The sequence below is a fragment of the Zea mays genome, chromosome 7, assembly GCF_902167145.1.
Source record: "Zea mays cultivar B73 chromosome 7, Zm-B73-REFERENCE-NAM-5.0, whole genome shotgun sequence".
Lineage (NCBI taxonomy): Eukaryota > Viridiplantae > Streptophyta > Magnoliopsida > Poales > Poaceae > Zea > Zea mays.
In genome coordinates this window covers 1414331-1429072 of record NC_050102.1, presented here as the reverse complement: position 1 = coordinate 1429072, position 14742 = coordinate 1414331, and the positions used below count along the sequence as shown (strand labels likewise).

Below are 14742 nucleotides of genomic sequence, written 5' to 3'. Positions count from 1 at the left end.
CTGGACAGAACTTGAAGGGGGTTACTCGAGAAATATCTAGGCGGTATTTCTGGAAAGAAATTGAGGGGGATCACTGGAGAAACATTTGTAGGATATTTGAGGAGGATTTTGGAGAGAATATAGACCACTATATTTTATTTGCTGATATCAACTCGCAAACAAACATTTTGAAATGAAATTTGAAATTCATTTTGAATTTAGAGCGAGTTTGAGAAAATTTCAGGATTTGAATTTTTGGGATGCTACAGTCTTGGGTTTCAAAGAAGCAAAATTCGGTCGCTCTTTCTACCGCCGAAGCCGAGTACATTGCCGCAGGCCATTGTTGCGTGCAATTGCTTTGGATGAGGCAAACCCTGCGGGACTATGGTTACAAATTAACCAAAGTTCCCCTTCTATGTGATAATGAGAGTGCAATCCGCATGGCGGATAATCCCGTTGAGCATAGCCGCACTAAACACATAGCCATTCGGTATCATTTTCTTAGGGATCACCAACAAAAGGGGGATATCGAGATTTCATACATTAACACTAAAGATCAATTAGCCGATATCTTTACCAAGCCACTTGATGAACAAACTTTTACCAAACTTAGGCATGAGCTCAATATTCTTGATTCTAGGAATTTCTTTTGCTAATTTGCACATAGCTCATAAATATACCTTTGATCATGTCTCTTTTATATATGCTATGACTAATGTGTTTTCAAGTGTATTTCAAACCAAGTCATAAGTATATTGAAAGGGAATTGGAGTCCTCGGCGAAGACAAAGGCTTCCACTCCACTCTACTACTCATCCTTCGCCGTCGCTCTACATCACTCTCCGTCTTTGGTATAATCTTCACTCATATGTTTTATTTACCAAAGGGGAGATAGTAGTTAGAACAGGGCCTATATTTCATTCCAAGTATCCGTTTTTGGCGATTCATGCCAAAGGGGGAGAAAGTATTGGCCCAAAGCAAAAGGACCGCACCACCACCCTAATTTTAAAATTAATGATTTTCAAATTGGTAAATTTCAAATTAGTATCTCTTTGTGTTTTAAAGGGGGAGAAAGTGGTATTTTCAAAATTGATATCTTAAAACCCTCTTGAACACTAAGAGGAGAATTTATTGAGGGGGAGTTTTGTTTAGTCAAAGGAAAAACATTTGAAACAAGGGGAGAAAATTTCAAACTTAAAAATGCTTCGCAAAAATCTTATTCATTTACCTTTGACTATTTTGCAAAAGGACTTTAAAAAGAATTTGCAAAAACAAAACATGTGGTGCAAGCGTGGTCCAAAATGTTAAAAATAAAGAAACAATCCATGCACATCTAGTAAGTAATATTTATTGGCTCAAATTATAGGCAATCTTTGCACTTACATTTTGCAAACTAGTTCAATTATGCACTTCTATACTTGCTTTGGTTTGTGTTGGCATCAATCACCAAAAAGGGGGAGATTGAAAGGGAATTAGGCTTACACCTATTTCCTATACTAATTTTAGTGGTTGAATTGCCCAACACAAATAATTGGACTAACTAGTTTGCCCAAGTTTATAAGTTCTACAGGTACAAAGGTTCACCATAAGCCAATAAAAAGACCAAGAAAAAGGGTTCAAACAAAGGAGCAAAGGGACAACCGAAGGCACCCTGGTTGGGCGCACCGGACTGTCCGGTGTGCCACCGGACAGTGTCCGGTGCACCAGGGAAGATCGACTTCAAACTCTTCACCTTCGGGAATTCTCAGAGCTGGCGCGCTATAATTCACCGGACATGTCCGGTGTACACCGGACTGTCCGGTGTAACTGCGGGGCAACGGCTACTTCAGGCGCCAACGGCTACCTGCAGCGCATTAAATGCGCGCCAGAGCGCGCAGAGGTCAGGCACGCCCATGCTGGCGCACCGGACACCCTACAGTTCATGTCCGGTGCACCACAGGACATCCAGGAGGGCCCAGCGTCAGAGCTCCAACGGTCGGAACCCTAACGACCTGGTGACGTGGCTGTCGCACCGGACATGTCCGGTGTGCACCGGACTGTCCGGTGCGCCATACGACAGACAACTTCCACCAAACGGCTAGTTTGGTGGTTGGGGCTATAAATACCCCAACCACCCCACATTCAAGTCATCCAAGTTTTCCACTTCTCAACCACTTACAAGAGCTAGACATTCAATTCTAGACACACTCAAGTGATCAAATCCTCTCCAATTCCACACAAGGCTTTAGTGATTAGCGAGAGAGATTTGCCGTGTTCTTTTGAGCTCTTGCGCTTGGATTGCTTCTTTCTTTCTCACTTGTTCTTGTGATCAAAACTCCATTGTAACCGAGGCAAGAGACACCAATTGTGTGGTGGTCCTTGCGGGGAAGTTTTGTTCCCGGTTTTGATTTGAGAAGAGAAGCTCACTCGGTCCGCGGGATCGTTTGAGAGAGGGTAAGGGTTGAAAGAGACCCGGCCTTTGTGGCCTCCTCAACGGGGAGTAGGTTTGCAAGAACCGAACCTCGGTAAAACAAATCCGCGTGTCACACTTTTCATTTGCTTGCGATTTATTTTGCGCCCTCTCTCTCGGACTCATTTTTATTTCTAACGCTAACCCGGCTTGTAGTTGTGATCAATTTTGTAAATTTCAGTTTCGCCCTATTCACCCCCCCCCCTCTAGGCGACTTTCACCCGACGACATGGGAAACACGACTTGTGGGTAAAGGGTACAACCTCTGCAGAGTGTAAAACTGGTATACTAGCCGAGCTCACGGTCATGAGCGGCTCAGGACTCTCCGATGATTAATCTATGGAACTTAAATTCAATTTGTCATTTGCATTGCATGGGATCATTTATTAATTTTGTTCTATTATTTTATTATGGTTTGGTATTTACTTACATCTAGTAATTGCTAATAAAATTTTGACCAACTTATTAAAAGCAATGCTCAGCTTTAACCCCTATTGTTGATCAGCCTTACACATCACATGAACTCCCACCTTTGGCGAGTTCATGTCACATTATTCCCCACAACTTGTTGAGCAATGAACATGTGTGAGCTCATCCTTGCTGTCTGACACCCCCCACAGGTCAAGAGCAGGTACCATCAGATGAGGCACATGGTGGTTGTGCGCTGTGTTCGTGAGAGGTCTAGGTCGTCGTCTCCCAGTTGACTTTCTGGCGCCAAGGATGGATTTTAGTTTGATCCTTGTATATTTATCTTTTATTTTTGTAAGTCTTCCGCTATGTAATAATTACTCTGATTATTGTGACATTTATCTCTATACACTCTGTTATTGTATATGTTGTCTTCTTGGCGCATGTATGAGATGCACCTGGCTTTGTCCCTTAAAGCCGGGTGTGACATGAGACGACACTTTGAGATATATCGACAACGCGATGAGGCGATGAATGACCATAACCTGCTCCCCCACCCCACCTTGAATACACATGAGAGCAACATATATCATTGCATTGAGAAGAACACATAGCACAGCACAACATGACACTTCAGAACACACAAAAAAACTACCTGCGACTTCTCAAAGATATTAAGCCTCAACTACGGTCAGACGTGCCAAAACTTTGGCACCGGTCATGACCAGAAATCGAACCTCATCCTTAATAATCCGAACCACCCTTTTTGCGAGTGTTGATACCGATTGACGACACTCATCTCAACGTTTCCAGATTATCCAAGCCCCCTCCCTATGGATATCATAGGAGCTCAAACCGGCCTACCTAACCTCTTTCATGGCGCTGGCCATTACTTTGGCAACGGCCATGATCCAAAGTTGGACCTCATGCTTAACAATCTGAACCACACTAATTTGCAAACGACGATACTCCATTATTCAAGACACCCATTTTGATGTTTCCAAATTATTCAAGCCCTTCAGGATATCAAGAGGGTTCAAACCAGCCTCCATAGAACTTGGCCACTAAATAGCTTCATGTTAGGACCTCTTTCATAGCAATTCGAAGTTCCTTCATGTTAGGAAACAAAATACCAGGTTGCATTGATGGATTTGTTTTATCATACATAACACTCTTCTCATCTGGTAGGTAGTCTTCGCATGCTTGGTCTATAAGGCTCTCTTCCAAAAACATAACATGCTCAGATTGTTCAAAATCCCTTGTAACACCTCTAAAGGCTTCCTCTCTTCTACTTTCCTCAGCATTGTCCTCTTCAGCAAGTCCAAGTTGAGAATACATCTGCATCTCAAACATCATGTCCCCATTCCTCCTCCCAAACATCACGGAGAACCATAGAATCCCAATCTAACCTAGATGTTGCTTGTACCATCTCATTGTCCTACATGACAGCGCTCAACTGAATGGAATCAAAGACATCACATAGCTAACTTTACTATAAACAAAGATCAATCACAATCTACCTTACTCGCATCATTTCGCCCCACATGAGAGTCCATGGCAGTCAACATGAGAGTCTCGGTGCCAAAAGAAGAATCCATGAAAGCTGCAGTCGTGCCACCAGATTCCATGCCAACAGATTCACCAATGTAGGCGTCGGGGTCGGAGTCCACGGCCAAAAGAATCCATGGAGGAGCCAGCGAAATGCACTGCACACGTCACACACATAACTGTGAATACACGAGGGAAATGGGGATCTCGCCGGAACTAGGAGGGGAACAGAGAACTAGGAGCGCGCGTCAGCAACGTTACAAGGGGAGGGAAACGGGGATCTCGTTGGAACTAGGAGGGGAGCGGAGAAGCGAAGGGGAAGGAAGAACTCACAGGGACGAAGATATCCACACTAATCCTCACGGCTCGTAGTGGGCACGCGTCGACACGAGAATAGGGATGGCAACGGATCGGATTCGGATCGGATATTGCAAATATCCGTCCGCAACCATATCCGCGGTTGCTACCTATATCCGCTCGCGACCGTACCCGCGGGTAGAAATTTATATCCATGCCCGTGCCCATCGGATTTCGGACGGGTTTCGGATATCCGTCGGATATGACAGACACAATCATTTATTCAATAATTTAATAGCATAATTAATTAAATTTCTTCTCAATTCACCATCATACACAATTAAAACTTAATAAAAAATTATTATGGACATGCGAGCCTCAGTTAGGAGCACTAGAGCTTGGAAGGGCTAGCCGTCAGTGGTGCTACAGTCTATGAGACTTGGAAGGGGCCTCGAGGCACAGCTTAGGAAGCCATCAATGCTATAAGGGGCAGCCAACAGTGTGAAATTAGGTTCGTTAGGCGTGGGTTTATGGTGTTAGAATTTGTTCTTTGCTATGTAATATGGGCTAGGCCAAAAAATACACTATGAGTCGATTTCGGATATCCAACGAATAACCCGCGAGTAGAAGGTAATATCCTAATCCATGCCCGCCGGACTTCGGATCAGATTTGGATCTGACCCACGGGTCAAAACATGTATCCATACCGGCTCCGTTGGATCGGATATCCGTCGGATATCCATATCCAAATGTCAAATTGCCATCTCTACACGAGAGCTAGCGAAGCCACCGTGAAATGCCGACAGGGTCTCAGAAATCAGAATCGAAGAGATCAATTATAAAATAAAATATGTAAAATAATATAATACTATCGCTTTTACGGCTTCTGCGCTCATTGAGGATAAGCTGCGGTTACTGATCATCTAGTCCCATGTCCACCGCCGCCGTGCTCCCGTCGCCGGCGTCGACCAGACACCCGGCCGGCGGTGGCGCCCTGACGGCGGACCGCGCAGCGGCGCTACTGGCGGGCTGCGCGTCCGCAAGCCGCGCCGCCGAGATCCACGCCGCGGCGGTGCGCGCCAGCGTGGACCAGGACAAAGCAGTGGCCTTCCGGCTCCAGCGCGCGTACGCGGCGTCCGGCCGCCTGGACCTAGCCGTGGCGCTCCTCCGGCGCACGCCCGACCCGACCGCCGTCTTCTACACGTCCGCCATCCACGCGCACTCCTCCCGGGGCCTCCACCGCGCGGCGCTGGCGCTCCTCTCCGAGATGCTGCTGTCCCACCACGGCCTCCTCCCCACCGCGCACACCCTCTCGGCCTCCCTCCCGGCGTGCGGCGGCCTCGCGGTCGGGCGCGCGCTGCACGGGTACGCCGTGAAGCTGGCGCTCTCCGGCGAGCCGTACGTGGCCACCGCGCTGCTGGGCATGTACGCGCGCGCCGGGGAGGCCGCCGCGGCGCGCGCGCTGTTCGACGGGATGCGGCCGGACCCGCACGTGGTGTCGGTGACGGCGATGCTGAGCTGCTACGCCAAGATGGGCCAGCTGGACGACGCGCGCGGCCTGTTCGACGCGCTGCCCCGCAAGGACCTGGTCTGCTGGAACGCCATGATGGACGGGTACACGCAGCACGGGCGGCCCAGCGAGGCGCTCCGGCTGTTCCGGCAGATGCTGAGGTCCGGGGTGGAGCCAGACGAGGTGTCGGTGGTGCTGGCGCTCTCCGCGGTGGCGCAGCTGGGCACGGCGGAGTCCGGGAGGTGGCTCCACTCGTTCGTGGCGAACGGCGGCCGCCGGGCCCGGGTGCGGCTCAACGCCAGGGTCGGCACGGCGCTCGTCGACATGTACTACAAGTGCGGGAGCCTGGAGGAGGCCGTGGCCGTGTTCCGCGACCTCGGCGGCGGCGGCGACAGGGACGTGGTGGCGTGGAACGCCATGATCAACGGGTACGCGATGCACGGGCGCAGCCGGGAGGCGCTGGAGGCGTTCGGGCAGCTGCGGGCGCAGGGGCTCTGGCCGACCGACATCACCTTCATCGGCGTGCTGAACGCCTGCAGCCACTCCGGGCTCGTCGACGAGGGCCGCGCGCTGTTGGCGGCAATGGAGGAAGAGTACGGCATCGTGCCCAAGGTGGAGCACTACGGCTGCATGGTGGACCTTCTGGGCCGCGCCGGGCGCGTCGAGGAAGCGTTCGACCTGGTGCGGAGCATGAAGGCGAAGCCCGACGCGGCGATGTGGGCGTCGCTCCTCGGCGCCTGCCGGCTGCACAAGAACCTGGCGCTGGGGCAGCGCGTCGCCGACTACCTCGTGGCCAACGGGCTGGCCAACTCCGGCACGTACGTGCTGCTGTCGAACATGTACGCGGCGGCGGGGAAGTGGCGGGAGGTGGGGCGGGTGCGGTCGATGATGAGGGCGAGCGGCGTGCAGAAGGAGCCCGGGTGCAGCGCCGTGGAGGTCGGGCGGCGGGTGGTGGAGTTCGTTGCCGGGGACCGGAGCCACCCGCGGTCGGCGGAGATCTACGCCAAGCTAGAGGAGGTGAACAGCATCGCGAGGGCGCGCGGGCACGTGCCGCACACCGAGCTGGTGCTGCACGACCTCGACGACGCGGCCAAGGAGAGGGCGCTGGCGGTGCACAGCGAGAAGCTCGCGCTGGCGTTCGGGCTCATTAGCACGCCTCCCCGGACGGGCATCAAGATCGTGAAGAACCTCCGCGCGTGCGCCGACTGCCACGCCGTGCTGAAGCTGGTGTCGGAGGCGACGGGGAGGAAGATCGTGTTCAGGGACAGGAACAGGTTCCACCATTTCGTCGACGGGTCGTGCAGCTGTGGGGATTACTGGTGAATGCTGCTAGCTCTTGTGCACAAAGTTTGCAGAACCAACCAAAAAACAAAGAAAAAGACATTGCCATCCGTCCTAAAATTAGTAAAACCGGAGGCTTTTTTTTTTTTTGCGCTGGCTGGTTGCAATTGCAAAGCAGCGGCGATTAATGCAGACCACCAAATGAATGGCAAGCAGGGATCCCTATTTATTAGGCCGATGGAAGCAGAAGCTCCAGTCAGTGAGGGACGAAAGAAGTCGCCTAATTCTTTCGATCGAATTAGGCGCCTTCTTCGTCCCACGCTCCGTCTTTATTTGTAATCTGAAGCTTACAGGAACATTTGAGTGGATCATGGACGGATTGGTAGGCCTCTTGAAAGTCCGGGTGGTGAGGGGCATCAACCTTGCCTACCGCGACGCAAGAGGCAGCGATCCGTATGTCGTCCTACGACTTGGCAAGAAGGTTGTATTTTTTATTTTTTTTTTGTTTTTGGCACTGCTGCCAATTTCATTAGCGTTTGAATGCAGAAATTAAGTGTTGTGTCATGGTTCTGCATGCACGCAGAAACTTAAGACGAGCGTGAAGAAGAGATCTGTGAACCCCATCTGGCACGAGGAGCTAACTCTGACCGTCACAGATCCCAGCCTAGCTCTGAAGCTGGTGAGTCTGTCAGTTGCCATTGCCAATGCATTCTATCTAAAGACTAACTGTCTTGTGACGCATTGCATTACTACGTCGTCTTACAGGAGGTGTTCGACAAGGACACGTTCAGCAGGGACGACCCGATGGGGGACGCGGAGATCGACGTGGCGCCGCTGGTGGAGGCGGCGAACGCGAGCCCGGAGGCGAGCCTGAGGAACGGCGCCATCATCCTGTCGGTGCGGCCGAGCGCCACGAACTGCCTCGCCGACGAGAGCCACGTGTGCTGGAGGAACGGCAAGTTCGCGCAGGACATGATCCTCCGCCTCAGGAACGTGGAGAGCGGGGAGATTCAGCTGCAGCTGCAGTGGGTCAGCATCCCTCCTGCTGCAGCCAGCAGGTGAAGGAAGGAAGAACAGGCGACACGAAGCAATCGCATTTTCACCTCTTGTGAATGTCGGATTGTAAACTTAATGGGGTCTGGGTCAGTCAGGGTAGTTCATGTGTTGCCTATTAATGTACAGTTGGGGACAGCATGAAATCCAAGCCAAGTCACTCAAGTGTTGTAGGATCCTTCCTGTTCCTGTTTGTGTCTGGTCTACAACAAAAATGGTGCAGTGCAGTGCAGCCGTGCAGGGGATAAAAAGGCCCTCCAGATCCAGACAAAAGGCTGGAGGAGTGGTAGGATACCATACCATGTGGCACAATGGAATGCATGCAATGCAAGCTGAGCTGAGTATAGAACAAGCTTCGTTCTCGTCAGTGCCAGTGCACGCTGATGGGGCGGGCAGTTCAGGTTCAGTGCTGAATGAATTGCAAAAGCTGCATGATCTGGCACGGGTCGTCGTCGTCTCGTCGCCGGCCGCCGGGGGCTTCTCCACCGCAGGCGCGGCGATATCCCAAACCAGTGGCCGTTGATCCGCGTCTCCTCTTATCCTCTCCCACCCAAAATTCTCCACGGTCGCAACGCGACAAGTTCACATTATTTATTCCAAACCTTTCTGCCTCCAGCCAGCAGTCAGCACAGCAGCGGTAGAGTACAAATCCTCGCCTGCCCCCCTGCTTCCTGCTTTTCGTCCTCATCCACCCACAGGCCACAGTCCACTCACAACTCCCCCGGAACGGCGGCGGCGGCGACGGCGGAGTAACGCGGCCGCGACGCAAGATGGCGAGGAAACCTCTCGACTACGAGGAGCTGAACGAGAACGTCAAGAGGGTGCAGTACGCGGTGCGCGGGGAGCTGTACCTCCGCGCCTCCGAGCTGCAGAAGGAGGGCAAGAAGATCATCTTCACCAACGTCGGCAACCCGCACGCCCTCGGCCAGAAACCGCTCACCTTCCCGCGCCAGGTCAGGAAAAAAGGCGAGATCGTCCACATCTCCGCTTCGCATCGCATTCGCATCCCGGTTCATCCACGCCTTGGCTTCAACTCGACTAAACCCTGGAGAGTGTGTGTTTGTGTGTGTGTGTGTGTGCGCGCGCGCGCGCGCGTAGGTGGTGGCGCTGTGCCAGGCTCCGTTCCTCCTCGACGATCCCCACGTCGGCCTCATGTTCCCGGCGGACGCCATCGCTAGGGCCAAGCACTATCTCGCCATGGCGCCCGGCGGTCTAGGTGCGTGCGTGCGTTACCATACATATCCTGATTACTGTTGTCTTCCTGCAAGGGTTCATAATGAGCGCAGGAGTATCGGATCTTTTGCAGTCTGGATGAATAATAATCGAAAAAAAAGGAGCAACTTTTATCGTAGGTTCATAGATAGCCACATCATGAGATTACGAGTACTCTGACCAAGTTTTTTTTTAATCATCATCATCTCACCATCAGGTGCGTACAGTGACTCCCGCGGCATCCCGGGAATCAGGAAGGAAGTTGCCGACTTCATCCACAAGCGTGATGGATATCCCAGGTTGGATTTGACAACGTTACTGTTGAAAATTCTACCAGAGAGCTGTCTGTAGGCCAATGCTGTCCGTAACAACGCTTCTATGTACGCTCTGCTTGCTGCTGCAGTGATCCGGAACTCATCTACCTCACAGACGGTGCCAGCAAAGGTGTGATGCAGATCCTGAACACCATCATTAGAAACGAGATGGACGGGGTATGCTTGTTCCTGGAAAACATTGTCTTCTCCACAGATGGATGTAAATAAAGACTAATCTTGTTCACCAAAACCTTCTGTGCCAGATCTTGGTCCCTGTTCCTCAGTACCCACTTTATTCCGCCACCATTTCCCTCTATGGTGGTTCTCTGGTCCCGTACTACTTGGAAGAAGAGGCTAACTGGAGCCTCGACTTTGTGAATATCCGGCAAACAGTGGCGGAGGCACGGTCCAAGGGAATCTCTGTGAGTGTTTTATTAGTCATCATTGCGCTAATCAAAATTCTACCTTCTCTTGCTACATGATTTCTGCAATTTTTGCGCATGGCATTATGAGCTCGCCTTTTCCCATCTGTAGTTACATATTCATGGATACAGAAAGTGATACCGATTAAAATGGCGGCCGTGTATCATTGATTGATTCTAGCATCATCGAGCCATTTCCAGCATTTCCCTTAGTGTTACCACTCCTGAACATTTTCTGCCATGGGCTTCAAATCATTCTCCTTAGTTCAACAACTTGTCATGTCCAGCAAGCTTGTAGGAAATCTTTGTTAGTATGATCACCTAACAACTAACAGCTAGCATGTAGAACTTTGGTCTTAATGATTATATTGATCACTAAACTCATTTCAGCTTCAGAGTTTTTTTTTGGTAACCGTCATAGTCATGCTACTCATGTCAAAATGTGACTTCTCTCTTTCTTTTATGTATTCCACTCTGCTGATTTTTTTATGTATCCGCTCTGATCATTTTTCCCCTTACCTGTTATGCTTAGGTTCGAGCGATGGTGATGATAAATCCAGGAAATCCCACTGGCCAATGCCTTAGTGAAGCGAATATAAAGGAACTTCTGCAATTTTGCTACCATGAAAACTTAGTTCTGCTTGCAGATGAAGTGTATCAACAGAACATTTATCAAGATGAGCGGCCATTTATAAGCGCAAGAAAGGTACTTTTGATTTCTGACAAATGATTCTTTCTCATGAAGTCATGGTTACAACTTGACCTAAGTTTACGGTTTTCATCTGACAATCCTATGATATGTGGGCTCACCAAAACATCCCTTAGAACCACATACGAACAATTATATTTATTAAGAACTAAAACACAAGATTATCTCTCTAACATGGTACACTAAAAGATTGTTTGGCATTCCAAAAATCGTTGCTTATGTTGCCTTTCTCAATTTTTTTCCAGGTTATGTTCGACATGGGTCCGCCAATAAGCAGTGAGCTTCAGGTTGTTTCTTTCCACACTGTGTCGAAAGGGTACTGGGGAGAGTGCGGACAACGTGGTGGATACTTCGAAATGACAAATCTTCCTCCCAAGGTAATATGTCGTTGCAGCATTTGTCAAAATGTCACTTGTCCCAAGTATCATTCGAAAGTTCCTAGCTACAATGAGTGTATGAAAAAGATGTAAATGAGATATTGGAAAATATTGAGTTATTAATACCCAGCTGCAAACACATTAAGTAAACTGTCAGCATAATTAACAGGCCATGTTGTGCCATTTAACTTCGTTAGTTGTGAATATGTTGCACAATGCAATTGAGCCCAATGGTCCATCCAACTGACTAGAGTGTTGTTGTTTCATTTGTTGCATCAATAATTCAATATCTTACTTTTACCAAAGTCTCCTTTGACAAACTTTCAGAAACTGCAGAGGTTTTTTTTGTGTGAAAACAAGAAATTGTAGAGTAATCAATAGGGTCTACTGGAGGTACATATTTAGGCCACCACAATGTACATTTACACTGGTTTCCTTGTCCAGTGTAAACTGTAGAGTAGTGTTAATGCTCTGAAAACCTTTTAAAACTTTGTCAGTTAAGATTTTTCCTTTAAACAAGTTGAGCACTTAAATAAGGCTTATGTTAGATTCTATTGTTCAAGGTCGGATGCTAACCACTCTTTTAATTCGAGCTTGCAGACAGTAGATGAGATCTACAAGGTTGCATCAATAGCACTGAGTCCAAACGTTCCTGGGCAAATTTTTGTAAGTGAAACACCGCTCGATGTTTTATTCTTTATTCATTTGCTCTTCACTAAACCAGGTACTCCGTTTTGGAACGACGTATGTTTGGATTCATCTCGGGACCTCAATCTGAAGTTTTCAAATCCAAATTATGTCAACCACTGATTTTATTCATGCAGAATCAGAAAATCCTCAAAAGTGTTATGGATCAGTATAGCTATAGATGTGTAGATAATTGCACGAGCATCTTTATATTCTCTTCTTTTTTTCGTGGTTTGTGTTAGTGGCAAGCTTGTTCGTTCACATTAACCTGCGATGTTGTACAGGTTCATTACCATATGCATTTTTTTCCATTCTTTGGACTTACACCAATTGATCTTAACCTAATTCAGTTCAAGCTACGATAATTTGCTTGAAGCTTCATTTCTTTGCTTTACCAAATTACAACAAAGCAGATCTGAGTTGCTTCTGAGAAAAAAAAGACCGGGGTTCTGACTATGTTTGCCTTTTACAGATGGGAGTAATGGTTAACCCTCCTAAACCTGGAGATATCTCGTACCTGAAGTTCGCTGCTGAAAGGTTAAACATGCTGCCCCTCAGAAGTTTTAGCCTGCCTCCAGTTTCAACAGAAAAAATGGACCTTTGCGAGATATTGTTTCTCTCTCTCTCTCTCTCTCTCTCTCTCTCTCTCTCTTTTGTACATTCTTAAGTTTGATGTGGCCCCAAATGACGTTGCAGCAAGTCCATCCATGAATCTTTGAGGAGGAGAGCACGCATGATGACAGATGGTTTCAACAGTTGCCGAAACGTCGTGTGCAATTTCACTGAAGGTAACATCAAAATTCTGGACCTTGTTGGTTTTCATCGATGTAAGACTATGGTTACTGCTTGCTTACTCGATGCTCTTGCAATTGGATTGATTGTATTGTCACAGGAGCTATGTACTCTTTCCCCCAAATACGTCTGCCACCGAGAGCTATTGAGGCGGCAAGAAGAGCCGGCAAATCAGCGGACGTCTTCTACTGCCTCAAGCTCCTGGAGGCGACAGGAATCTCCACTGTCCCGGGCTCTGGTTTTGGGCAAAAGGAAGGGTAAGTGCTCTTTTTTTATATATAAATGATGAGTTACATTTGATGTATGAAGTTTCATAAACTTAACGCTTTAGAACGGAGTAGGTATAGTATGAAACCAGATCAGTAAACATCCCATAGTGTCACTGAAAAAAAAGGAAAGAAAATGAATCCGCTGCTCTTGGCTTTGATCCAGTTTTTTTTATATATATTCTTATCAGTACCTGCTGAGACATGTCACTTTGATTTTCTTCTGTTGTCTGTGAACAACAACAGAGTGAGAAACCTGAGAGGACGTTACTGAAGTGGTGGATTTTTTTTTTCTCTGAACACAGGGTGTTCCACCTTCGGACCACTATCCTTCCAGCGGAGGAAGACTTCCCTGCCATCATGTCGAGCTTCAAGAAGTTCAACGACTCGTTCATGGAACAGTACGAGGGCTACTCCAGGCTGTGAGCAGGAAGAGAAACAAGAGATTACAGATCTGAAGAAGAGATTATTGATTGGAAGCTTATTAGTTATTGTAACTCCCTTGAAAAGCAGGTTGTGCGGGGATTATTGTTTATTGAATAAAAAGTCCGCCATTTGATTATACTGCCATACCAGTATATAATTGTGAATTGTTTTGTACTTGCTGGTGGTGGGGAGAGGTGGAAATAGCTAGCCCTCCTTGACCGCGCGCGATAAGAATGTCGCCTCTCGTTCTGGAGATTATTGGAGAGTTGAATAGTTCATAATCAGTCTACCTACAATATATTGCAGAAAAAGTACTGATCAGTCCGACTCGTGAATTTTTTTTTTAGCTAGGTGAAATTTTCTGACTTGTCCAAGGTCCTGACTCCTGACTCCTGTAGCAGCACCTATGTGTATCTAGTCAAAATATTTGACAGGAATGAGTCTTAGTCATCAGTCTGTAGGTGAGGAGAGAAAACAAAAACAGCATCGTTGAGCAAGTGATTAGTCATGAGGAAGTGATGAGCTCACTCACTCTCAAGAGTGAGAAGAGAAGAAAATAGCTAGCATCGTTGAATTGAATCTATGGCTGCTAACTAGCTCGTCGTGCATACATACATACATGTCATAATGCAACAAGTGACTCCTAAACTAGCTCCTCCCAACTAAGCAAGTGTCGTCGTTTAGTCAAACAATTAATACACACGTATATATTATGCATATCATTCCATGTATATAGTACTCCATTCGTTTTTAAATATATGACGTCGTTGACTTTTTAAAAAATTTTAACCACTCGTCTTATTCGAAATATTTATTTGAAAATCTAAAGTTTTAAGTCACGCTCAAACTACCTTAAATGATAAAACAAATTATAACAAAATAAATAATACTTTACAATTTTTGTTGGATAAGACAAAGTGATCAAAGTTTTAAAAAAATCAACGGCGTCATATATTTAAGAACATAAATATATTTAAGAACATAAGAACAGAGGTAGTAATACGTAGTAATAT

The 14742-nt window shown here is 47.8% G+C and overlaps 3 protein-coding genes and 1 long non-coding RNA gene across 4 annotated transcripts; 3 read left to right on the top strand and 1 right to left on the bottom strand.

Moving 5' to 3' along the window:
* Positions 1 to 3952: 3952 nt before the first annotated feature.
* On the bottom strand, positions 3953 to 4828 carry LOC109940756 (uncharacterized). Its single transcript, XR_002263408.1, has 2 exons — positions 4356 to 4828; positions 3953 to 4273 (listed from the first exon to the last, which is right to left on the bottom strand). It is a non-coding gene; the product is annotated as an uncharacterized lncRNA (long non-coding RNA).
* Positions 4829 to 5570: 742 nt separating this feature from the next.
* On the top strand, positions 5571 to 7814 carry LOC100501514 (uncharacterized). The gene has a single exon (NM_001196216.2). The coding sequence runs from the start codon at positions 5612 to 5614 to the stop codon at positions 7511 to 7513; it is 1902 nt and encodes a 633-aa protein (NP_001183145.2). The 5' UTR covers positions 5571 to 5611; the 3' UTR covers positions 7514 to 7814.
* LOC100193853 (uncharacterized) lies at positions 7736 to 8699 on the top strand. Its single transcript, NM_001138934.1, has 3 exons — positions 7736 to 7952; positions 8055 to 8150; positions 8237 to 8699. Exons 1-3 carry the CDS (start codon positions 7842 to 7844, stop codon positions 8531 to 8533), a joined length of 504 nt encoding a protein of 167 aa, NP_001132406.1. The 5' UTR covers positions 7736 to 7841; the 3' UTR covers positions 8534 to 8699.
* Positions 8700 to 9210: 511 nt separating this feature from the next.
* LOC100284842 (uncharacterized) lies at positions 9211 to 14010 on the top strand. The gene is made up of 12 exons (NM_001157737.2): positions 9211 to 9477; positions 9623 to 9740; positions 9954 to 10035; positions 10140 to 10227; positions 10314 to 10472; positions 11005 to 11178; positions 11427 to 11558; positions 12159 to 12224; positions 12718 to 12857; positions 12942 to 13033; positions 13138 to 13294; positions 13609 to 14010. Exons 1-12 carry the CDS (start codon positions 9295 to 9297, stop codon positions 13727 to 13729), a joined length of 1512 nt encoding a protein of 503 aa, NP_001151209.2. The 5' UTR covers positions 9211 to 9294; the 3' UTR covers positions 13730 to 14010.
* Positions 14011 to 14742: the final 732 nt, after the last annotated feature.